Source organism: Hippopotamus amphibius, chromosome 3, assembly GCF_030028045.1.
Source record: "Hippopotamus amphibius kiboko isolate mHipAmp2 chromosome 3, mHipAmp2.hap2, whole genome shotgun sequence".
In the NCBI taxonomy this organism is placed as follows: domain Eukaryota; kingdom Metazoa; phylum Chordata; class Mammalia; order Artiodactyla; family Hippopotamidae; genus Hippopotamus; species Hippopotamus amphibius.
This window is the reverse complement of record NC_080188.1, coordinates 57217860-57244514: the sequence shown is the minus strand read 5'-3', so window position 1 is coordinate 57244514 and position 26655 is coordinate 57217860. Positions and strand designations below refer to the sequence as shown.

The window sequence follows — 26655 nt, the reverse complement described above, 5'->3', positions numbered from 1 at the left end:
TTTTGTATGTTTTGGTTTATTGGCCACCAGGCATGTGGGATCTTAGCTCCCTGACCAGGAATTGAACCTGAATCCCCTGCTTTTGAAGGTGAGGTCTTAACTACTGGACCACCAGGGAAGTCCCTCAGCTAAGCTCTATAGAGTGAAGTGTTTTAGGATAAGTTTTTTCTCCCGCTCCTGTCTTTGTGTTCTATTATATATAATAGACTTTTTAAAAAGTGTAAGACATTGCATTCTTTAAACAGACCATTTTAAAAGAAATTAGTATAGGAAGTTTTTGAGCTGTTGTGTCTTGCCCAAATCTGACATCAAATGTAAAAATAATTTTATAAAAATGAATTCTTGTTAATGTCCTTTTCATAGAGCACTCCTCTGACAAATGAAATAATTTTATAACCATAATAAAGACTTTTGCTAGACAGAAGTTAGAGTAGTTTGATATAAGGGGAGAAGTGTGTGATAGTTTTGAATTGTATGTATTTAAACCTAGTAAAGTGTAAAAATAAGATATTAATTTTGCCTGTAGTCATAGTACCCAGACACTTAGGACACGAGATGCAGTATGACAGAAGTTCTAGATGAGAGAAGACTCATTAGAGTAACCAGTAATGAATGAAGAGTTTACCCAGTGTCTTGTTTTGTTTTTAAATAATATTTGGGGGAAAAAAAAACACCCAGCCCACAAGAATCAGGTTGATTCAGTCACATATGTATGACCCAAGCTCATGTGGATATAGGTGTTTTTGAGACATACTCTTTTCAAAAGAGTTCACAGTGTATTAAGCACGTAAGTCTGAAACACAGGAAAGAAAAGTGAATGAATTAGAGAAGTATAGTGTACTGTTTGTGTTCATAGAAGGCATATCACATCCATTGGAAGAATTAGAGAAGACTTCATGAAAGAGGCAGTACTTAATAAGCAAGGTCTTCACGTCATTCCTCCATGAGGAACAGCTTGAGGACTTGTACATATATTTGAGGAAGATGGGATAGTGAAGTCTGTGATATAGTAGAAGAAGAATGGGCTTAATCAGAACTGAATTGAAACCCCTAGCTCCCACCATTTTCTACCTGTGTGACAGGGCAAGTCAGGGATGTTTACGCCATCTATAATGTAGTTGTGATGCTTAAATGAGAGAGGACAGTCAGTCCTCTGTATCTGCAGATTCTGCATTTATGGAAATGGCCAACTATATTATGCCATTTTGTATAAGACTTGAGCATCGTTAGGTTTTGGTATCTGAGGGGGGTCCTGGAATCAATCCCTGTGGATACTGAGGGACAAATGTATAATGTAAGATTTCTGGAGAAATATGTGACACATAGTACTTTAGTAAATAGTCTTTCCCCTCCTTTTCCCTACTTTATGTCAAAAATTAATGGAGGAGGAGAGGTGTGCAGAGGTAGATGTAAGTTATTGCTAATGTTCTACTTCTTGGTCTGGGAATGGTAGTGGTTTCAAGAATATTCATCAGATTTTTAAAAGTAAATAAAAGCAGGCCATGTATGGCCAATGATGGAAAAAAAAATTAATGGAGGAAAAGATTAGAAGGCAGGCTGGAGTCAGAGCAAGGAGAACCTTGAATGCCTGGATAAGCTGTTTTGTCTTTTATTAAATTTACTTATTTGCTTATTGTCTGTGTTGGGTCTTCGTTGCTGCACATGGGCTTTCTCTAGTTGTGGAGAGCAGGGGGTACTCTTCATTGTTGCTCACGGTCTCCTCATTTTGGTGGTTTCTCTTGTTGCGGAGCACGGGCTCTAGGTGCAAGGGCTTCAGTGGTTGTGGCACATGGGCTTAGTGGTTCCGCGGCATGTGGAATCTTCCTGGGCCAGGGCTCGAATCCATGTCCCCTGCATTGGCAGGCAGATTCTTAACCACTGTGTGACCTAGGAAGTCCTGGATAAGCTGTTGAAATACATAACATTAAACAGTTTGGAAGTGACACAGCTAAATAAATCTGACAGCCTTGCCCTTGATAGATGTTTAGGGATGGGGCAGAGGGGCATGGTGATTGGTTAATGGAAGATATGAATTAGAATACAGTGAAAGAGAGTAGAGTTCAGTGAGAGTAGGAAGAAAGACGTGAATGGGAGAGAGATTTTTCCCAAGTAAAAATAAGGGGATTTGAAACTGATGGGTTATGTAAGTCATAAAAGGAGTCAGGTATGGCTCAGGTTTTGAATTAGGACAACTGAAAAAATGGTGTTGCCACTTGCAAAAAGCAGAGGAATTAGAAAAAATAGCTGGTTTTACAGAGGAGAATTAGATGTTGATTTTTCCTGTATTTCTTTTGTTCTGTAATTCTGTTTAACTTGCAGTTTTCTCTGAACAGTAGTGCAGGAGTTAACAGCACAGACATTTGGAGGCTTGCTGGCTAGGTTTGAGTCCTGACTCCACCACTTAAAATTATTATATCTTCTTGGTGAATTGACCCTTTTATCAGTATGTAGTGTCTTTGTGTGTGTGTGTGTGTGTGTTGTAAAAAACACACAACAGATTTTCCCATCTAAGCCATTTTTAAGTGTTAACTATGTTTACATTGTTGTGCAACAGATTTGTAGAACTTTTTCATCTTGCAAAACTGAAGTGCTTAAACCCATTGAACAACTCTTTCCTCACCTTCAGCCTCTGGTAACCACCATTTTATTTTTTCCTAAGAATATGACTGCTTTAGATACGACATATAAGTGGATTCATGCAGTATTTGTCTTTTTTGTGACAGCCAATTTCACTTAACATAAATGTCCTCAAGGTCCATATGTTGTAGCATATAACAATTTTCTTCTTTTTTTAAGACTGGATAATACTCATTCTTTGTGTATACTACTTTTTCTTTATCCATTCATCTGTTGATGGGCATTTAGGTTGCTTCTACCTCTTGGCTATTGTGAATAATGCTGCAGTGAACATGGTTATGCAAATATATATTCTAGGTCCTGTTTTCGGTTCTTTTGTGTATTTACACAGAAGTGGAATTGCTGCATGATGTGGTAATTCTATTTTAGATTTTTTGAGGAACTATCATACTGTTTACATGCTATCTGTATTCTGTTAATATTCCCAGCAACAGTGCATAAGGATTACGATTTCTTCACATCTTGGCCAGCATTTGTTATTTTCTGGTTCTTGTGAAAGTGGCCATCCTAATGGGTGTGAGGTGGTATCTCGTGACTAATTTGCATTTCTCCAATGATGTTAGGGATGTTAAGCATCTTTTCATATGTTTATTGGCCGTTTGTATTTCTTTGGAGAAATGTTTATTCAAGTTCTTTGACCATTTTAATAAATTTATTTATTTATTGGCTGCATGGGGTCTTTGTTGCTGCACATGGGCTTTTTCTAGTTGTGGTGAGCGGGGGCTACTCTTTGTTGTGGTGCCTGGGCTTCTCAGTGTGGTGTCTTCTCTTGTTGCAGAGCATGGGTTCTAGGCATGTGGGCTCAGTAGTTGTGGCACACGGGCTTAGTTGCTCTGTGGCATGTGGGATCGTTCTGGACCAGGGATTGAACACCAGTTCCCTGCATTGGCAGGCGGATTCTTAACCAGTGCGCCACCAGGGAAGTCTCTGCCTGTTTTTAAATTGAATTGTCAATTTTTTAAAATTGTTGTTGAGTTACAGTAGTTTTTTATTATGGGTATTAATCCCTCATTAGATATATGGTTTGCAAATATTTTCTGCTATTCTGTGGGTTGCCTTTTTACCCTGTTGATTGTTTCCTTTGCTGTGCAGAAGTTTTAAAGTTTGATATAGTCCTATTTGTCTATTCTTTTTCTTTTGTTGCTTGTGCTTTTGGTGGTATATCCAAGAAATCATTGCCAAGTCCATTGTCATAAAGTGTTTTCCCCATGTTTTCTTTCAGAAGTTTTATAGTTTTAGGTCTTACATTTAGATCTTTAATATTCTTTGGGTTAACTTTTGTGTATGGTGTAAGGTAAGGGTCAAACTTTATTCTTTTGCATGTTGTTATCCATGTTTTATATAGTGTCTTTTTCACCACTAGTAATTGTCTTTGCTCTGAAGTCTGTGTTTGATAATACAGCCGCTTCAGTTTTCTTGTGATTACTGTTAGCATGGTATATCTGTTTCTATCCTTTTATTTTAATTTATTTGTGTCTTTATACTTGAAGTGGCTCTTTTCTTGTAGGCAACTTATAGTTGGGTCTCACTTTTTTCACTTTTTCTTATCCAATTTGTCTTCTTTTTTTTTTTAAGCTTGTATTTGAGATAATTGTAGATTCACATGCAGTTGTAAGAAATAACAGATCTTGTATACCCTTCACCCAGTTTCCCTCAATGTTAATATCTTGTGTAACAATATCACAACCAAGAAATTGGCATTAATATATAGTCTGCTTACCTTTTTCAGATTTCTTTGTTTTACATGCACTAATTTATGAGTTTATACGTTATCACGTGTAGATTCATGTGGCCATTAAATTACCACAGTCAAGATACAGTATAGTCCTATCACAAATATCTTTTGTGGTACCCATTTACAGCCACAGCCACTCCTATTCTTTCATCTTTCCCTAGCCCCTGGCAACCACTAATCTCTCCATCTCTATAATTTTGTCATTTCAATATTGCTATATAAGTGGAATCATATAGTATGTAACCTTTTGAGACTGGCTCTTTTTCATGCAGCATAATGTGATAAGTTTCAGTGGCTTGTTTCTTTTATTGCTGAGTAGTATTCCTGAGTTTGCTGCCTTTTAGTTGGGAGTGTATAGACTGTTTATGTTTAACATGAATATTGATATAGTTGGGTTTAAGTCAGCCATCCTTCTAAGGTTTTGGCAAACTATGACCCAGGGGCCAAATCACACTCACCAACTGTTTTTATAAATTAAATTTTATTGAAATATAGCTATGCTGATTTATTTACTATTGTCTGTGGTTGTTGTTGTGCTACAGTGACAAAGTAGAGTAGTTGTGATAGAGACCTTATGGCCTCAAAGCTTGAAATACTATCTGACACTTCACTGAAAAGGCTTTCAACTACTGATTGGGGTATTTGTTTTCTATTTGTCCCATCTGTTCATTGTTTATTCTGCATCAGAAATGTGAGCTTTTACTGTGGTTGCTGCCTATTAGGACATCTGCACATGCTTTCCTCAGATAAAATTTTAGACTTAGCAGAAGTTGTCTGTGTTAGTTCTCTATTCTTTTTAACAGATGACCATTAATTTAGTGGCTTAAAACAACACACATTCATTATCTTACGGTTTCTGTGAGTAAGGAGTTTGGACACAGTTTATCTGCGTCACCTACTCAGGATCTCACAAAGGCCTGCAGTAAGCATATTGGCCAGTCTGTGTTATCGTATGGAGGCTTATTAACTATTGAAAAAAATCTACTTCCAAACTCATTTGTTGAGAGAATTTCTTTGCAGTTGTGTGACTAAGGACCCTGACTTTTTACTGACAGTCAGGTGGAGGCCTCTCTGAGGTCCTGGGGATTGCCTGTAGTTTCCTGCTACCTGGCCATGGCAGTTGGATTCTTCAAGGCTTGCAGGAAAGCCTGTCACTCTAGTCTGTTCACACAATCTTATATAATGTAACCATCAAGAGAGTGACACTCCATCACCTTTCCATTTTCTATCGCTTGGAAGCAAGTCACAGGTTCTTCTCATACTCAGTGGGATTATATGAAGGCATGACTCAATGGGGGTCACCATCACATGTCCACTACAGTAACTTTAAGAAAATATTAACTACTGGGACTTCACTGGAGGTCCAGTGGTTAAGACTCCGCACTCCCAATGCAGGGTGCGTGGGTTCAGTCCCTAGTTGGGGAACCTGCATGCCACATGGCCAAAAAAAGGATATTAATAATTATAACCTATAATCTTACATTTACCATTTTGGTTCCTGTCAAAAGCTGGAAATAGTTGTTGCAATTAACAATAAAGAGGCTAATATAGGAAGAGACTAGCTAAGATATTTATCATTTTCAGAAACTGCATAATAACTGAAGCTTCCATGCTAATAATACCAGTATTTGCAACATGGTTCATAATTTCATAAGCATGTGTAAATCCATTATTACATTTGATATAATTTTCAGAATAGTCTTATGAAGTTGATAGGTGTACCTGTTTACAGATAAAGAAACTGAGGTTACCAAAGCCTACAAGAAAAAAAAGTCACACAGCCAGTAAGTGCTATAATCACATATTTTAACTTAAAATCTCTTTGTTACTGTCACAAATAAAATAGAATTGTAGCGTAGAACTATGGTGGTGTGAATAGTCATCAGATATGCTCCGATAATGAGTTTTACTTTATAAAGTGAGATTTTTATAATGCAAGTGTCTGTGTTTAGCAACACCATGTCTCTAATCCCCAGAATATTTCTGTAAGATAAGTGATCGCTCTTTCACAGAGAAGATAACTGAAGTTTAAGCAGATTGTCATTTGCCCAGGGTTATTCAGTTGGTAAATGGTGGAACCATGATCTGATTTCAAAACCTAGGATGAACCTGTTTCAGCCAGAATACCCTTTATTTTTGCTTTGCATTATCAAACAATCTTTAAACTTAAACTTTTTTAGCTCATAGTCTGTCTTTTTGGGGATAGTGCATTCCGCATCCTAAAAGTCATGTGCTATTGAATTGTCCTCAAATCAGATTTGTGTGTGTGTGTGTGGGGGGGGGGTGGTAAAATACACATAGCATAAAATTTACCATCTTAATTTTTTTTTCTGCATTTTGGATCTTCATTGCTGCATGCAGGCTTTCTCTAGTTGGGGCAAGCAGGGGCTACTCTTTGTTGCGGTGCACAGGCTTCTTAGTGTGGTGACCTCTCTTGTTGCAGAGCATGGGCTCTAGGCATGCCAGCTTCAGTAGTTGCAGCATGCGGGCTCAGTAGTTGTGGTGCATAGGCTTAGTTGTTCCGTGGCATGTGAGATCTTTCCGGACCAGGGATTGAACCCATGTTCCCTGTTTTGGCAAGCGGATTCTTAACCACTGTGTCACCAGGGAAGTCCCCATCTTAATTATTTTTAAGTGCATGTTTCAGTGTATTGAATACATTCACATTGTTATGCCATCATCACCACCATCCATTCCTATAATTCTTTTCATCTTGTGAAACTGAAACTCTGTACCCATTAAACAAGCTCCTTATTCTCCTCTCCCCACAGCCCTTGGCAACCATCATTATGCTTTCTGTCTTTATGATTTTGACTACTTTTACCTCACATATTGAATCATACAGTATATCTTTTTTTGACTGGCTTATTTCACTTAGCATAATATCTTGAATGTTCTCAAGGTTCATCCACATTGTAGCATATTGCAGAATTTCCTTACTTTTTAAGGCAGAATAATATTTCATTGTATGTATATACCACATTTTGCTTATCCGTGTGTTTGTCTGTGGACACTTGGGTTGCTTCCAAGTTTCAGCTATTGTGATTAATGCTGCTGTGAACATAAGTGTATAAATATCTCTTCAAGACCTTGCTTTCAGACTCACTGACATAGCAAACAAACCAAAGGGGAAAGGAGGGGAGAGGGATAAATTAGGAGGTTGGGATTAACATATACACACTACTATATATAAAATAGGTAACCAATAAGGACCTACTGTATAGCACAGGGAACTATATTCAGTATTTTGTAATCTGTAAGGGAAAGTAATCTGAAAAAGAATATATATTGTATATATGTGTATGTATGTATATAATTGAATCACTGTGCTGTATACCTGCAGCTAGCATGACATTGTAAATCAGCTATCCTTCAATTAAAAAGAAAGACCTTGCTTTCAGTTCTTCTGGATATATACCCAGAAGTGGAATTGCTGCATGATATGGTAATTCTATTTTAAATTTTTTGAGGAACTACCACAGTGTTTGCCACAGTTGCTGTACCATTTTACATTCCCACCAATAGTATACATGGGTTCCAGTTTCTCCCCATCCTTGCCATACTTGTTGGCCTTGGTGTCAGGGTAATGCTGGCCTCATAAAATCGGTGAGGAAGTGTTTCTTCTCTCTTCAGTTTTTTGGAAAAGTTTGAGAAAGAGTGGTGTTAGTTCTTCTTTAAATGTTTGGTAAAATTTACCAATAAAGTCATAAGGTCCAGGGCTTTTTCTTGTTTGGAGATTTTTGATTACTGATTCAATCTCCTTACTAATTATAGGTCTATTCAGATTTTCCATTTCTTCGTGTTTTAGTCTTGATAGGTTTTGTGTTTCTAGGAACTTGACATTTTCATCTAGGTTATCCAATTTGTTGGTGTACAGTTCATTATTTTCTCTTATATAAGCTTTTTATTTATTTAGAATCAGTAATGTCCCCGTTTTCATTTCTGAATATAGTGTTTTGAGCCCTATTATCTCTTTTTCTTAGGAGAGACCACATATTAAGCCACAAATTAAGACTCAATAGATTTTAAAAGGTAGATATCATACCAAGTATCTTCTTTAAACACAACACAATGAAGTTAGAAATCAATAACAAAAAGAAAAATGAAAAATTTACAAAATTGTCGAAATTAACACAATTGTAAACCACCGATGGATCACTTGTATTTGATGATTTACTTCTCTTCTTGTTTTCAAGATTGTCTTTAGCTTTTTGAAAGTTTGATTATAATGTCTTAGGTCTCTTCGAGTTCATTTTTCTTGTAGGTTCTTGGATGTTTATTTTTATGTCTTTCATCAAATTTGGAAACTTTTCAGCCAGTATTTCTTCAGATATTCTCTCTGCCCCTTTCTCTGTTTCTTATCCTTCTAGGACCTGCATGATATGTATGCTGGTCTGTTTGATGGTGTCCCACAGATCCCTTAGGTGCTGTTCATGCGTCTTCAATCTTTCTGTTCCTCAGACTTGATAATTTTCATTGTGATCAGAAACAGTAGTCAGCAATCAGAGGAGAGATCCCTGATATTGAGAGGACAGAGTCCTTCTGGCCTACTGTGGCTCCTGCAAACTCTGTGCAAGTTGCTCCAGAAACACATGCACAGCTGCTTGCCACATGGCTGAGGGTGGGCAGCTGCTACTGTACAAAGAGCTAAAATTGACCAAAATAACTGTAATTTACTGACTGAGTCTTCTTCTGGAAGTTGTAAGCCTTCAGCAGACTCCAGAGTTCCAAAATAGTTACATCAGACAGATCCTGTCAGTGCAGTTGTTGTCTCTGTGGGAAGACAGATTCCTTGTGTTTCTATTCCACCATCTTCCCACAGTTTTTCAATTAGATTTTAAAGGAGTCCCTTCACTGATATAATTAGCTGAGGTGGCTTATGTGACATTTAGAGTAAAAATACAAAGTCACTTGTTCTTTTTTCAACAATGATTTATATGGTCATTTTACATATGTAGTATTGGTAAACTATAATTTCTAGTAATCTTTTTTTGAGGGGTTTTATGTGTGTTTTGTTATTTTTTCAGTCTCAGCAAACTGGACAATGGCAGTTGAGTAGGTTTTGAAAAATGTCTGAAGTTTAGTGGACTGCATCTGCCTTCTCCCTATCCTTTACAAAAGAATAAATGGGATGTTTGAGAAGAGAGCTGTATTAAAAGAAGAGTGTTGCAAATGGCTTCAGAATCTGTGAATGCAAAACAACCTAGGAATCGCTTCACAAAGGGGAAAAGGCAACAACAGCACCAGCAAATAAAGAACAGATCTTCACTTGGTGATGGTGATGGAGAAGACTCCTTTATCTTTGAGGCAAATGAAGCTTGGAAAGATTTTCATGGTTCTCTTCTTCAGTTTTATGAAAATGGAGAACTCTGTGATGTCACATTGAAGGTGAGAATGTCTTTTTTTTCTTTCCTCAACCTCTTCAGTGTATTATGTAAAATCAGGGTTTCTGTAACCACATAAGGCAGATTTTTGGTGCTTTACTTATTACAGTCAGAATGATTTTAGTTTCAACTCTTTATTGAAGGGGAAGGGACATAAGGGAGGGTAAGTAAAGAGAGCTTAGGATAAGATAGAATTATTATGCTAATTAAATGTTGATATTCACTATTTCTTAGTTTCACTTCTGAAAATTCTGGACCCCTAAAACAACAGAGTTATTTGTGAAATGAAATGAACAAATGGCTGTTGACTAAATAAGCTTTTTTTTGCTTTATTTTTGTGGGGAGTGGGGTGGGGCCATCCCTCACAGTTTGCGGGATCTTAGTTCCCCAACTAGGAATTGAACCTGCACTGTCCTCAGTGAAAGCCTGGAGTCCTAACCACTGGGTCACCAGGGAATTAGCTTTTAAGTTGTGAATTTAAAAATCTTGAATGTTGGGAAATCCCTGGTAGTACAGTAGTTAGAACTCCATGCTTCCATTGCAGGGGATTTGATCCCTTGTCAGGGAACTAAGATCCTGCAGGCTGCCTGGCACAGCCAAAAAAAAAAAAAAATCTTAATGTTTTCACTTACTCTTGATATTGGTTAGAAGTCAGAATTCTTGGTTGTGTAGGTAGCTGCACTGCCGAGACCAGCTCGGCGACTCGAGGTGAGTGACGGGTGCTGCAAGCTTGAAGAAGACACAGACACAGACTGAAGAGAAAAGTGGGACCGGGGGGCTCAAGACCTCTCGGATCAAGAGCCTTGCTGACTCATCCCAGGTTGCTTTTATTGAGTTCTTCTGCTAACATTCTCAGGTTACACCCATAAACAATCAAAGGCCTCACATGACTGAGGCAGTTATCTTTGCTTCCTGGGTCGGAGTTGAGCAGGTGTGGATTTGAGCTGGGCCTGGAGAGCAAAACAGCCCTGGGGGCAGGAGACCTCTCTCAGATATTGGGGATCTGTGCCCCACCCCTGTTGGCCCCTCTGCGACTGTGCCTGTCTTAGGTTGTTCCTCCCTTGAGGAATCTTACCCGTCTCTGGCTAACCAGTCATCCTCCAGGGCCAAACACGGTGATATAAGGAAGGCTCTATGCACCACCCCTGTTGGCCCCTCTGCGGCTGTGCCTGTCTTAGGTTGTTCCTCCTCTGAGGAATCTTACCCGTCTTTGGCTAACCAGCCATCCTTCAGGGCCAAATAGGGTGATATTAGTCTCCACGCCCCGCACCCTTAGCTCCTCCACTGCTCAAGCAGGACATTCTGAATCCCATCGCTCGGCCCACATACTTTAACATTTTCAAGGTTTCAGAAAGGTTCCCGAATGTCTTCCCACACTGCACTAGTGTTTTACTGTGTGGTTCCTTTTGTTGTACAAGCATACCTTGTTTTCTTGCACCTTGCTTTATTGTGTTTTGCAGATAAAGCGTGTTTTTTTTTTTTTTAAACAAATTGAAGGTTTGTGGCAACCCTGAGTTGTCAGGATGACGGTTAGCATTTTTTAGTCTAAACATAACTTTTATATGCAGTGGGAAACCAAAAAATTTGTGTGACTTGCTTTATTGAGATATTTGCTTTATTGCGGTGGTCTGGAACCAAACTTGCAGTATCTCCAAGATCTGCTTGTAATTTAATCTCTACTTCAATATTACCATCTTTAGGTGAGATTGTTTATTTATACCTAATAGTGAAGTAGAGTGTTTTTGAGACTTGGATGAAAAAGTCTTTAGTAAACTTTGTCTGAGGCTTATAGAATCATGTTGCTCTGCTACAAAGGACAATTTTAATAAAATTGGAAAATTGATAAAGCACTGTGGAAGAGCCTGTGTTCTGACTGTTTCTCATTGCTTATTTAAAGTACTTTTTACTACTCTTATCTCTCAGTGTAATATTAAATTCTTTTGAGCAGTTATGTGCATCCATGCAGCATTTTCCACATGAAGTTTGCCACTTTGGCATCTCTTAGATTTTGCTTTCTGCTGCTGATCAGTTAGGTTCTTAGAGCTCAGAGTTATGGGTATTGAGGACATCCTTGGAGAATCAGATCAGGGGAAACTCAGCAAAAGTCTGTAAACTGAATGCATAAATCTGAGTTTTGGGCCCAGAATGTCCAGAAGTATAATGTTGTACTATAAATAAATGACCTACATTCTCTTTACTTTTAGTGTCCTTATATATTTCTAGGTCCTAAGGTATTGAGAAGAAAACCATTAATTTTACTAGCTTTATGTGAAATATAGCCATGTATTTATTTTACTTTTTATTTTTGGCTGTGTTGGGTCTTTGTTGCTGTGTGTTGGCTTTCTCTAGTTGTGGCAAGCAGGGTCTACCTTTCATTGTGGTGTGCAGACTTCTCATTGTGGTGGCTTCTCTTGTTACAGAGCATGGACTCTAGGCACTTGGGCATCAGTAGTTGTAGCATGTGGGCTCAGTAGTTGTGGCAGTTGGGCCCTAGAGCACACAGGTTCAGTAGTTGTGGTTTTTAGGCTCTAGAGCGCAGGCTCAATAGTTGGGGCGCATGAGCTTAGTTTCTCCGCAGCATGTGGGATCTTCCCAGACCAGGGATCGGACCTGTGTCCCCTGCATTGGCAGGCGGATTCTTAACCACTGCGCCACCCTGGAAGTCCCCTAGGGCAAGCATTTTAGAAAGACAGTTATCAAAATTTGTTTTATTGTTTATACGTAAGGCCATTAGTATGTTTTTAATTTTATAGTGAGCACCTATATTGGAAAAACAAATTCATTTAACAGATATTCACCAAGGTCTTACCCTAGTAAAATAAACCTGAATAATATGCTTGCTGTACTTGCATCATGGGAGTTTGACGTTTAGCTGGAGATGGGCATGTACATAGCTAACTAAAATACAATTTAGTGATTGTCATTTTATGATATTTTTATGGAAGCACAGGAGAGAATCTGTTAATTATGTCTGAGAGGTGATTGGAAAGGCTTCGCATAGGAGATTATATGTAATCTTGAGGTCATTCCAGGGAAAGGTAAAACTTCTTTATATATTGTTACGTTTATTTACTAGTGAAAATATTTTTTTTTTTTTCCTAAAAGACAAACATTATATTTTTTCTTCATTAGGAGATTATGGGTGATTTGTATTTGCATCTCTTTTTTTGTGTGTGTGTGTGTGAAATACTTTTTTATTTATTTATTTTATTTATTTTTTATTTTATTTTTTATTATTTTTTTGGGGGTACACCGAGTTCAATCATCTGTTTTTATACACATATCCCCGTATTCCCTCCCTTCCTTGACTCCCCCCCCTCGAGTTCCCCCCACCCTCCCCGCCCCAGTCCTCTAAGGCATCTTCCATCCTCGAGTTGGACTCCCTTTGTTATACAACAACTTCCCACTGGCTATCTGTTTTACAGTTGGTAGTATATATATGTCTGTGCTACTCTCTCGCTTCGTCTCAGTTTCCCCTTCAACCCCCGCCCCCTCCCATACCTCGAGTTCTCCAGTCCATTCTCTGTATCTGCGTCCTTGTTCTTGTCAGTGAGTTCATCAGTACCATTTTTAGATTCCGTATATGTGAGTTAGCATACAATATTTGTCCTCTTTCTGACTTACTTCACTATGTATGACAGATTGTAGTTCTATCCACCTCATTACATATAGCTCCATCTCATCCCTTTTTATAGCTGAGTAATATTCCATTGTGTATATATGCCACATCTTCTGTATCCATTCATTTGTTGATGGGCATTTCGGTTGCTTCCATGTCCTGGCTATTGTAAATAGTGCTGCAATAAACATTATGGTACAAGTTTCTTTTGGGATCATGGTTCTCTTTGGGTATATGCCCAGGAGTGGGATTACTGGATCATGTGGTAGTTCTATTTGTAGTTTTTTAAGGAACCTCCAAATTGTTTTCCATAGTGGCTGTACCAACTTACAGTCCCACCAACAGTGCAGGAGGGTTCCCTTTTCTCCACACCCTCTCCAACATTGGTTGTTTCCAGATTTTGTGATGATGGCCATTCTGATTGGTGTGAGGTGATCCCTCATTGTGGCTTTGACTTGCATTTCTCTGATGATTAGTGATGTTGAGCATCTTTTCATGTGTTTGTTGGCCATCTGTATGTCTTCTTTGGAGAAATGTCTCTTTAGGTCTTCCGCCCATTTGTGGATTGGGTTATTTGCTTTTTTGGTATTAAGCTTCATGAGCTGCTTGTATATTTTGGAGGTTAATCCTTTGTCCGTTGTTTCATAGGAGTTATTTTTTCCTAGTGAAAATATTTTTAAACGATATATCTTGTGGCAGCTCTAAAATTACGTATGAGGGAAGATTCTTAAGGGCAACGATTTGGTTGGGGAAAAGGCAGAGGGAAATTGTCTTGAAAAGGGTATTGCATAGCACTCATAATGCTGAGATTATATGTCATAGATCAACAAGAGTAGCATCTACAAAGATGATTTTATTTATGGTTTATGTAGTTTAAGGAAATGTCATTGTCCTTACTGACGATCACAGTTAATTTTACCTGAAGAGGTTGATAGAGATTATTAGAGAAGGCCAGTTCCTTAAATCACCTCTTGATGCCACCATTGATTATGTTTCAATCGTATTATTTGGCTTTTTTTTTTGCAAATGCATGTTTCTGTGATTTTTTTAAACAAATATAGGATTCTGATGAACACGTTCAAGACTCTTAAGTATTATAATTATTTGCTGTCAAAACTTTCAGCTGATCATGTAAGAAAAAGTGCTTTGAAAGATTGGAGAGAAACAAAATGTTTGAACTGCATTATAGTAGTATACTTCCAAGAGGTAGAAATGATAAAATTATTATCCTTATAAATGTAACAGTTAACTCCTGACTGGAAAGCAGGCATAATCTAATAAAAATGATAAAGGAGAAAGTGATATTATATTTAACCCTTAAGCATTCTATGTTAAGAAGTCTAATACAATGATGATCACTTCTACTTTCGTCCATTTAAATAAGTCAGTGTTTTGATTTTTCTTAATATTGCTGAGAAGGGATATTTGAGTATTTATGTCCATAGATTCTTGTTTATTTGACCCCCAAAATGCTATAAAAAAATTGTTTTCATTGTGTAGGTTTTTAAAGTAAGTGTAGGGCTTGCTAGGTGGCGCAGTGGTTGGGAATCTGCCTGCCAATATAGCAGTCACAGGTTCGATCCCTGCTCTAGGAGGATCCCACATGCCGTGGAGCAGCTAAGCCTGTGAGCTACAACTATTGAGCCCATGTGCTGCAACTACTGAAGCCCACGCGCCTAGAGCCCATGCTCCGCAACAAGAGAAGCCACGGCAATGAGGAGCCCACACACGACAACGAGGAAGTGGCCCCCACTCACCACAACCAAAGAAAGCCCACGCAAAGCAAAAAAGACCCAACACAGCCAATAAAATAAATAAATAAGTAAATAAATTTATAAAAAAAAAATAAAGTAAATGTAGAGATAGGATTGTAGAACAGTGGATGTGACTAGACATTGTGATACAGTAGTTTACTACAAGCCAAGACATTGAGTTTTATACATTTAACCCCTTGACCTTCACAGTTAAACATGTTTTTAGCTATGCAGAGTGAATAAAATTGGTGGGTTATTGAAAAGAGTAGCTAATTGAGCTAAAGGGGCAAAATTACAAGATTAAACTGAAAAATTAGAATATAGCTTATAAATGTATGTAAAAGGAGACTCAGTTATATAGGCTTTTTTCCTTCCAGTCTTTATTTCTGTTCTGTGTATTTTCTGCACTTTTATTTCAATGTCATTCTCAAACATTAAGCTTGAGTACTGTTAAGTGGCATAATTGTAAACATTTCAACCTAATATATACTTTTTGTTGTAACGATTTACAATATTGTAGTAGAATTGTTTTCAACAGTCCATGTTAATGGGATTATACAATTAACACTTAGAAATGAAGTAAATCTGTGTAAGAACAGCAGCTTGCAAAAGAATAGTTCATGGGATAGCCAGATTTTTTAAAGTACTAAAAATAGCAAGAAGTAGAAATTAATTCAATTGAAAAGTTGTTCAGTTATCAACATATTGAACATTTACATCATTGCTTTGAAAATTTGAAGGGATTATTCTCAAACACTGCTGATGGATCTTTAAATTGGGTCATTGTTTTTCATGGATGGTTTGGCAGTATGTATGAAGAACTAAAAACATTTATTGATTCATTAATTCTGCTTTTCAGATTTTATCTCAAGGAAGTATTCTGAAATACTGAAAAAACTTCCTGCTCTAAGATACCATTTATATTTAAAATATGGAAAAGTTGTCTAAATGGCTGATATCAGAATAAATAAACTGTGTTACATCCACTGTATAGAATAAGCATGAAGAGTCGAAAGTTTTTAGAAACTTAGGAAAAGGTAACGAAGTTCAGGACAGTCTGCTGTGTTTCAAAATGCATGGGAAAAAGTTGAAAGGAAATATGCCAACAGGTTGACAGTATTTGCTAAGTTGTGGGTAAATTTTTTCCATTATATTTTTCTGTACTTTCTTGATTTTACACAGTAAACATATATTTTAGTTGAGGGGACAAAAGAAAACTTGAAAAGTAAGTGGCCTTTAATGTAAGATAGGTTCCTTTTGTAAGTCAGGGCTGACAGTTAATGAAATTTTTAATGTTCTTTGTTTACTGTTCTTTTTATGTCATTTTTAGTTCATTTTACTTCATAATTCAGCAGATGGTCATTTATTGTTTTCAAACAGAATTCTACTTAGTTTGTCATATATTTTTTTTGGTTGGACCTAAATGTTGAATCAGCAATAAAAATTAAGGATGCTTGACTTCCCTGTGTACTCTTCCCCACTAAATTCCCATGTTGAAAGTAAAGTGCTTTACTAATCTAAAAGCCTTTGTTGCATTGTATTTTGATCCTATTGGCTAATCCATGGAAAGTTACTCAAGGTTTTGATTAGTGGTTTGTATTAAAAAATAAAGGATCATTATGTTAATGTTGATATTCTAAATATTTCACTACTTGGGTTTCACTTTGACATATTTGCTTTTCCCTTGAGCATCTTGAATCATTCATATGTTCACTGATCTAATAGAAAAAGTAAATTAGAAAGTTCCCTATCATCAAGGACATATACTGTAGTATTTATTTATATAATTTTAGATTGTATAATAATGTCTAATATTTTATAGTTTCTGTATTTTTAACCCAGTTTTAAACATCTTGTCTTTAGACTTTGATTTCTTTCATTTTAAAATTTCTGATAAAATGTTTGTGGTAATTGATAGTTATTTTTATGTACCAGAGAAGAAAAATTTAGAAATAAACTCTTAAGAACATAATGAGACTGCATAGTGTCAAAGAAAAATTAATGCATAGCAGCTCAAATTTTTTGATGTTCCTATTTCATATGTATGGCTCAAAGATCTTTTTAAAGTTAAAATTGGTATTTATTCTAAAAGGGCACATAGGGGTATGATTGTGTGGGTGTGTGTATTAAATATACACATTTTGGTTTATTTGAATCTAATTAAACTAGAGTTATAAAGGGACAGAGCCTTATAAACAACATGAAAATAGCTTGTGGGCCATAGATTTGTACAGCTTGGATGAGAAGACGTAAAAACGATGTTGGTCTGGAAATTGTCGTACCTTATTTTATAGTACTGTTATGTAATAGAGTGTAAGTTTAATTGAGCAGGTGTATGTCATGTGAGATTTACAGGTATTTGCATAGAAACTAAATCTAAATGGTGGCCAGTGCAGATAATCCAAAAAAAAGAAAAAAAGGATATTTTTAGATTTTTTTAAAATTTTAATACCAGATTTCAGATCCCATTTTAGGGCAAGTAAATATAGTATAACAAACAGAAACAATCATCTTGTACTTGTTGAAATAAGTGATATTCATTCTTCCTCTACATTAGTGAAAAAAGTTGGGGAAGGGACATTTATAAGCAAAACCTTTTATACATTGTCATATTACTCAGGCCTTTTTCTTTAGTTCTTATTTTAAAATTAGTTCCCAAATAATTTGAAACACAACTATAAGTGTGTTACATAGTCAAAATGTTACAAGAAAACAGGATAATTGCTTATATACTACTATCCTATTACTTGTACTCATTGATTATTTAACATAAAGTGTTGGGAAAACTGGATAACTACTGTGTTAAAAAGATAGGAGTAAGAGGTACAAACTGTATGAAATAAGGTACAAGGATATATTGTACAAGATGGGGAATATAGCCAATATTTTATAATAACTAAATGGAATAGAACCTTTAAAAATTGTGAATCACAATATTGTACACCTGTAACATATAATATTGTACAGCAACTATCCTGCAATAAAAAAAGATCTGTCTTCTCAGTACCAAAAACTTCCAGATGGAAATAGATTTGTGAAAAACATAAAACTAGAAAAAATACCTATAAATATTTGTGGACTATTAGAATGATTCCCATTTCAAGCATAGCACCTAAGGCAGAAATCATAAGGAAAAAGATTGATCATAAAAAGAAATCATAAGGAAAAATCCATAGGTGAGTAAAATTCTGAAGCATACTTATAGAAGAGAAGTTTTAAAATGTATATATGACAAATGACTAATATTCTAAATGTCTGGGGAGTTCTTACAAGTGAGAAAAGTCATAGAAGGAGTTCATAGAAGAAATAAAAGTAGTCCAAAATTTGAGTGATTTAATCATATTAGTAAAAAATAAACTAAAACAGTGAGATATTATTTATTTGGCTATGTTTGGTCTTCGTTGCTGCACGCAGGCTTTGTCTAGTTGTGATGAGCGGGGGCTGCTCTTCGTTGCGGCGTGCAGGCTTCTCAGTGCTGTGGCTTCTCGTTTGGAACATGGGCTCTAGGTACGAGGGCTTCAGTAGTTGCAGCATGTGGGCTCAGTAGCTGTGGCACACAGGCTCTAGAGTGCAGGCTTAGCAGTTGTGGTGCATGGGCCTAATTTCTCCTCGGCATGTGGGATCTTCCTGGACCAGGGATTGAACCTGTGTCCCCTGCATTCGCAGCGGGATTCTTAACCGCTGCGCCACCAGGGAAGTCCCAACAGTGAGATATTTCATGCATTGAATTGGCAAATATTTGTTAACAAGTTAACACTCAGAATATGGCACAAATATTATAAGCAAATCAGAAATGGACAGTTTAGTAGTAGGTATCTAAATTGTTTTTATCCTTTGAAGTAGCATTTCTGTTTTTAGGAATTTATCTTTAGGAAATAATAGAGAATGTAAACAAAGATTCTCTTACAGTAAAGTTCATTAGTGTGTTTGTAATGGCAGACTATTGGAAGCAATCTAATTTTTCAACAATTAAAGTGAGATTTCAGTGTTCTTTATTACATTTCTATAAAATATTTCAGAATGATTTAAATAGGAAATGAAAAAACTTCACTTAAGCTCATAGTAAGTACTAAATATTGATTTGTTTACTCTGCTTCAATTTTCTCACTGATAAATTGTGGATAATAATAATATCTACTCATAGGGGCATTAGGACAATTGAGTTAATATATGAAAAGCACTTAGAACAGTGCCTGACACAGTGACTGTAGTTAACAGTATTGTATTGTATATTTGAAAGTTGCTAAGAGTACATCTTAAAAGTTCTCATCAGAAAGAAAAAAAAATTTGTAATTATATGAGGGTGATGGATAGTTTACTAAAACTTGGTGTGGTAATTGTCTCACAGTATATACATGTATCAACTCATAATGTTGCATGCCTTAAACTTATACAACATTGTATGTCAATAAAATTGGAAAAAACAGTTTTTTAAAAGAAGGGATTCATAGACCCAAAAAAATGTGTAGTGCCTGATACATAGTAAGTGCTAGGTGATGTTTGGTATTATTCTTATTAATTCACAAAATGCTTCTGAAATGTGGGATAATATAAATCATAGATTATGTTATATACATTATAGATACATGTATTAAAGGTTTGATTCTACCTTGGAAGAAGAAAATTGCTTGACTTTAAAAAATTGGCCTAGATTGAAAGTAAAAGACAAAAGATTACATTGTTAGGAGAAACACATTGAACTTGTCTGGAGTTTTTGTCCCTGCTACAGCATGTGCTCTGGATGCTGATCTCAGGCTAATTGTGATATTAAACTGAGTTTCTTTTTGTTTTGTTTTGAACAGGTTGGCTCAAAGCTAATCTCTTGTCACAAACTGGTATTGGCTTGTGTTATTCCCTACTTCAGAGCTATGTTTCTCTCTGAAATGGCTGAAGCCAAACAAACGCTGATTGAGATCAGAGATTTTGATGGTGACGCAATAGAAGATTTGGTAAAGTTTGTCTATTCTTCACGGCTCACTTTGACTGTTGACAATGTCCAGCCTCTCTTATATGCAGCCTGTATTCTACAGGTTGAACTGGTGGCTAGAGCATGTTGTGAATACATGAAGTTACATTTTCATCCTTCCAATTGTCTGGCAGTAAGAGCCTTTGCAGAAAGTCACAATCGAATAGACTTAATGGACATGGCGGATCAGTATGCCTGTGAGCATTTTACTGAAGTGGTGGAGTGTGAAGACTTTGTAAGTGTGTCACCCCAGCATCTCCATAAGCTTTTGTCCTCCAGTGATCTAAATATTGAGAATGAAAAGCAGGTCTATGGTGCAGCCATCAAGTGGCTTCTTGCCAATCCTCAGCATCATTCCAAATGGTTGGATGAAACACTTGCACAGGTAGGGACAAATAAGATTGTATAGAAAGGAAATGATATGGAAGCAAGTCAGCATGTTCCATTTAGCATAAAAAGTGTAGGTTATCCATTGATGTAACATAATGTGAAAACGCTTGACTCTTACCTTCCTACTTACTATACCATTTAAAGATAGGTGTGAATGTGTTATATTTGAATTAGAAATATTACCTGCTTTTTAACCTGAATATTTAAAAAATCCCTTTGAAATAGTAGTAATGAATATTTTATTTATGCTAAAAGGTTCTGAGGAAACAGCTCTAAATTTATAACTTGTTTATTATAATAGTTTCTAAACTTACTGAATTACTTTGCTAATGAAAAGTACATTTATTCCTAATGCATACAGATTTGTTCTGGAAAGAATTATAAGACATCACTTTGTTTTCTTCCCTCACCACAGTTTTACTTTTGTAACCTCAGAAATATGTAATACGTCTCTTTTTAAATTATTTATTTGTTTATTTTTACTGTTAACAGGGGTTTCTTAGGGAGCTGACAAATTGACCTTAGAATTACTTTGAAAATAACTTTGTCAACAAAACCAAAAAGTTTTATTTTGCACCTGTATCTTATTTTTGTGTATGTTTGTGTGCCTTTAACTCAGAATCACAGTATGTGGTTTGAACATCCCTTTAATCCACTAGAAAAATCAATGCATCTTTAAGAGAAGAATGGCGAGTACCTCTTCTGAACGAGAGGGTGCATCCCTGAATATAACCTTCTAAGTTGAAGAAAACAACACCTCTTTGCTTCAGATATGAGAGAGGGTGTGTGTGTGTGTGTGTGTGTGTGTGTGTGTGTGTGTGTGTGTGTGTGTGTGTGTGTGTGTGTGTGTTTGTAAGAAGTAAATCACATTTCCATATGTTTGGTCTTAGCATTAAAAGGCAAAAGAACAAAGCACCACAATTTTGTTCTGATTCTGCCTTTTCTTTAACAGCAAGTGGCCTTGTGATTATGACAGTACCATTTTTGGAAGTGAATAAGTAACTTGAAGACAATTGAATTGTTTTATTCAGTCTGTTTAAAAGGGGAGGATATATAATCTGATTTCATTAGTACAGAAGTACTGGCAGTTGCTTTAGAACTTGACACATTGAACTTCATTCAGATGTTAGAAAGTAAATGAGTTTTGAAAAGAGAACCTGCTGCAGTGAAAGTAGAGAATGAGCTCTCCAACTGCAATTTAAGTTTTATATCTGCAACTATTCACGATCTTAGGTTCGTTTGCCGCTGTTGCCAGTTGATTTTCTAATGGGTGTTGTGGCAAAAGAACAGATTGTCAAACAAAATCTAAAATGTAGAGATTTGTTGGACGAAGCAAGGAATTACCACCTTCATTTGAGTAGCAGAGCAGTACCTGACTTCGAATACTCCATTCGGACTACTCCAAGGAAACATACTGCTGGTAATTAAATTACTCATTTTATCTACTCTGTTGGAAGGAGTTTTGTTGTATTTGAGGGTTGGTTATGTATGCCCAAACCTAATTGTAAGATGGTTAGTATCTGTCTTAAAGTAATAGTTGGCAAATTAGGTTATATATGAATTCTTACCATATGTGACTTCAGAGTTTTACCAATAAGGCAATTTTTTAAAAAGCTGTAACAAGACCTGTACACTCTGAAGAGCTTGCTGAAGTATCTCTTCTCTGGGGGTCTTTTTGATTCTTCTAGGCAGAAATAGTTCCTCTGTCATTTTTGCTTAAATGACACTTCTTTGCACTTATTTTACTATGTTGCATTGAAATTTATTTGACATGTTTTGAGCCCTTTAAAGACAGGTAAGTATCTTAATAGCTTTGTATGCCTAGTACTAAGCATGGAGCTTAACACATATTACATATTTAAATATTTGTTTTTGCATTCTGTCACATCAAGAGATAGGTACTAGATACATCTAATGTTAATAGTATAACAGACCATATTAGACTCTTAGAATATAAAGCTCTTATGCTTGAGGAGGCATGCAGTTTTGCCTTTATTTGCCATAAATTTCAGACTTCATTTTTTCCCAAGAAAATAGTTTTATATTCACTTATGTTACTCTTTATAAAGAACATGTTTGTGGAATAAGGGAAAGTAAATGTGGTCTATGAATTCAGGAATCTGTACTCTGAAGACACTTACTGTACATCTGCTGTGACCTAGTGTGGTTATTAAATAAAGAGATCTGTGGAATAGCCCCAAAACAACAAAAGGCAGTACATGATTATGAATAGTGGGATTTTTATCTAGATAGTATAACATTTGAATGTTGTAGATCTGCCTATGAAGAAGTCGTTCTTCTAAATAATTAGTTTTACATGAAAAGGACGACTTATTTATTTTCCCTTTTTTATGGGTTGATTTCAAATATTAAATTTTTTTCCAGGGGTGTTTAACAGGAGCTTTTTATTTTACTTTATTTATTTATTGGCTGTGTTGGGTCTTCGTTGCTGCACACAGGCTTTCTCTAGTTGCGGTGAGCAGGGGCTTCTCTTGTTGCGGAGCACAGGCGCTAGGTGCGCAAGCTTCAGTAGTTGTTGCATGGGGGCTCAGTAGTTGTGGCTTATGGGCTCTAGAGCACATGCTCAGTAGCTGTGGCACACGGGCTTAGTTGCTCCGAGGCATGTGGGATCTTCCCAGACCAGGGATCGAACCCGTGTCCCCTACATTGGCAGGCAGATTCTTAGCCACTGTGCCACCAGAGAAGCCCGAGTATTAAATTTTTGAAGTGTAGATATTTTTAGTTGTGAAACTAATTTCAGGGAGTCAAGGTATTTAATTCTTCAGGTTCAGATTTGACTCCTGTATAGCACAGGGAAGTCTACTCAGTGCTCTATGGTGACTTAAATGGGAAGAAAATCCAAAAAAGAGGGAATATGTATATATACCCATATAGCTGGTTCACTTTGCTGTACAGCAGAAACTAACACAACATTGTGAAGCAACTATACCTCAATTGTAAAAAAAAAAAAAAGTAAAAAAAAAATTGTATCTGGTAACTGCTGAATTCTCTTCTTAGTTTTAATAAATCATGAACTTTAAAAAAAGATTCAGGTTTGAATTCAAAGATCTTGACAGTCTAGGACACATGCTAAACATATATACGTGTATGAGACCCTCATATACATGATCTCTTACATGATTGCATGAACTTTACAAAGTAGGTTTTAGTGCAGAATTTGATCCTTATTCTGAGAAAGATGGTTTTATCCCATTTTATGGATGAGGAAACTAAGAATCAGAGAGGCTGAAAGGATGCCCAAGGCAACACAGAACAGTGGAGAAAGGACTTGTGTCCTGATCTTTTCACTTCATTTTAATTTTTTTTCTTCCATGTCATGCTGCTAGGTGACCTATATAATAGAAATATTAGGGTCCACTTAAATAAAATCTAATCAGTGATTGGGATTACATTCCGGGATTATAATTCCAGCTATACCATTAAACATCTGTAATTTGGGGCAGATTTCTTAATCTCTGAAGGCCTCAGTTTATTTATAAATAATTTTGACTGCATGATCTTTAAAGTCTCTTTCAACTTTCTCTGACTTAAAATATTGAGTTAGTTGGAAAAGATAGTGCAAACAGTTCTGGTCATTCATTTATATAGTCACTCAGCAAACATTTGTTAAGTGCCTACTGTGTGCCAGGTTCTGGGTTAGGCATTAGAAATATAAACACAAATAGAATATAGCCATTCCTACTTTGAGAGAACTTTCAGTCTGATCTAGGGAAATAGACATATGAATAAGTAAATGCAATAAAGTATTACAGTTACTTTGATACAATCACAAGGTATAGTGGGAAGGAAAAAGAGTGGTTATTTTTACTTTGGAAGGGACAGAAAGGTTTTTATAGAGAAAATAACCCTCAGTCTTAGTTTTGAATAATAAATGTTTTTCTGTGCGCCAGTTAGAGAAAGGGGTATTCAGTTCATTTTACATTTATTGAATGTTTAGATACACCAGGCACTGTGCTTGTCTTTATAAGTGCATAAACGCTTAACACATTATCTTAATCTCGCTTAGACTCTGGTGACAGATATCAGCATAATTGATCATTTCAATACTGTATATTACATGAATGATAGTTACCAAAAGTTGTTATCAGAACATTGAGGGTGATCACTGTATGGGTGAAACAGGAGCTTGAACATTAAGGGGAAGAGGGGGAAAATCTGGTTGGACACTGCAAGGCCTTTATGCTCTGCTAAGGCTTTATCTTGTAGAGTAGTGGTTCTCATAGTGTGAAGCAGGTGGCGGCCTCTTGACCAGCAGCATCAGCATTCACTTGGGAACTTCTTAGAAATTCAGAATTTTGGATCTACCCCAAACTCACTGAATCAAACTCTTTAGGGATGGAGGAGGGGTCAGGCCCAGCAATCTGTGTTTTATAAAGCTTTCCTGGTGATTCTGAATCAGAATAAACTGTTTTTTAAAATGTATTTATTTGGCTGCATTGGGTCTTAATTGAGACGTGGGATCTTTTAGTTGGGGCATGTGAGCTCTTAGTTGTGGCATGTGGGATCTAGTTCCCTAACCAGGGATTGAACCCAGGCCTTCTGCATTGAGAGCACAGAGTCTTAGCCACTGGACCACCAGGGAAGTCCCCAAAATAAAGTTTTGATTTGTTTAAAAAAAAATGGTGGTAAAATACATATAAAAATTGCCATTTTAACCATTCTTAAAGTGTACAATTTAGTGGCATTCAATAAAATTTTTAAGAACTGATATAGGTAATGAAAAGCTGTTGAAAGAGCCTTTTAATTAGATTATTCTGTTGACAATCTGAAAGCAAAAAGAATACTGAGGGATAAGATAGAATAGGATTTTGCAGTAATAGCTGATGAGGGCCTGAACTAACAGTGGCAGTGGGAATAGCGAGGGAGAGAAAGGACACCTCGGGGAAGGAAGAGGTTTAGGTGGATGAGGAAGGGAGATCCCTGTATGTTGGGTTTGAGGTGCCTCTGGTACGTCAAGCAGAAATGTGGCTTAGAAATGTAGCTTGGAAGGCATGATACAGATGGAATTTTAAGTAAAAGGATTGAACTTTTCCTGTGTGAGCATGAAGTACATGAGAAGTAGGCTGGGAATGGAACAGAAAACATAGGAAAGAAATGATTGGAGACAAAAGGAGACTTTGATATTATAGAAATCAAAAGTTAAGGAGTTTCCCAAAAACCCAGAGAGATCAGTATAAAATGTAATTGTATTTAGTTAGAAATTTATGAGTTTGTTGGGTTTTGTCATGACCTAATTAAAGAGCAATTTTTCAGGGTGGGTTACGATCTCAACCATATTTTGTAGTGGAATGTGAGTAAGCAGAGATAACTGACGTATCCTAGTCTTTGAAACATTCAAATGATGGGGAAAAATTAGATTTTTAGTAGTATAATGACATTAAATGGTATCCAAATTACTTTTTTTGTGGGGGGTCATCAATCAAAATTTTGACTTCCAAAGTTTTTATCTGCACTTTTTTTTTTCTAAATTAGAGGGAATTCCCTGGCGGTCCAGTGGTTAGGACTCCACACTTTCATTGCCAAGGGCCTGGGTTCAATCCCTGGTCAGGGAACTAACATCCCACAAGCTGTGTGCTGTGGCCAAAAAAATAAAAATAAAATTAGCTGGGAAAAAGAACAAAAGAAAGAAAGAAAGAAAATTGGGGAGCTGTGATTTGTAACCTCTATTTTGTGGCTTTACCTTTAGGTGTGCTATTTTGTGTAGGTGGTCGAGGTGGATCGGGTAACCCCTTTCGCAGTATTGAATGCTATTCTATTAATAAAAACAGTTGGTTCTTTGGACCAGAAATGAACAGTCGAAGGCGACACGTGGGTGTAATCTCAGTGGAAGGTGGGTCTGCTTTTGTGTTAAATCACATCATGTCATCACAATGCTCTTTTTAAATATTTGAACTTTGAGAATTTCTATAAGAAAATTCCTACATTGTAAAATATGTTTCAGTATATCAAATTATTTGGGTGGTGAATGTTTACTTACTTTATGCCCATAGATACTCAGTGTACGATCTCTTGCATATAGATGCTTAAGAGGAGATGAGTATTAAGGGCAAAGGGAGTTAAACTATTCTGAGTTGTATTTACAAAATAACCGAACTAAAGAAAAATACTTATTGAACCCAAGTAATAAATATATACCAGCTTCTTTCTAT

General features: G+C 36.4%; 1 protein-coding gene across 7 annotated transcripts in view; it reads left to right on the top strand.

Moving 5' to 3' along the window:
- The window catches only part of KLHL8 (kelch like family member 8), a 49018-nt gene that overhangs the window by 11642 nt on the left and 10721 nt on the right, over window positions 1–26655 (top strand). For 2 of the 7 annotated variants that reach the window (XM_057727424.1, XM_057727423.1), the window contains exons 2-5: window positions 9400–9760; window positions 19932–20480; window positions 21719–21905; window positions 26193–26336. In XM_057727424.1, the coding sequence (XP_057583407.1) occupies window positions 9545–9760; window positions 19932–20480; window positions 21719–21905; window positions 26193–26336 (1096 nt within the window). In that variant the 5' untranslated portion in view covers window positions 9400–9544. Of the gene's footprint in view, window positions 1–9399; window positions 9761–10428; window positions 10577–19931; window positions 20481–21718; window positions 21906–26192; window positions 26337–26655 lie in introns of those variants that run through there. The other 5 variants (XM_057727426.1, XM_057727425.1, XM_057727429.1 and 2 more) reach the window with 5 other exon arrangements.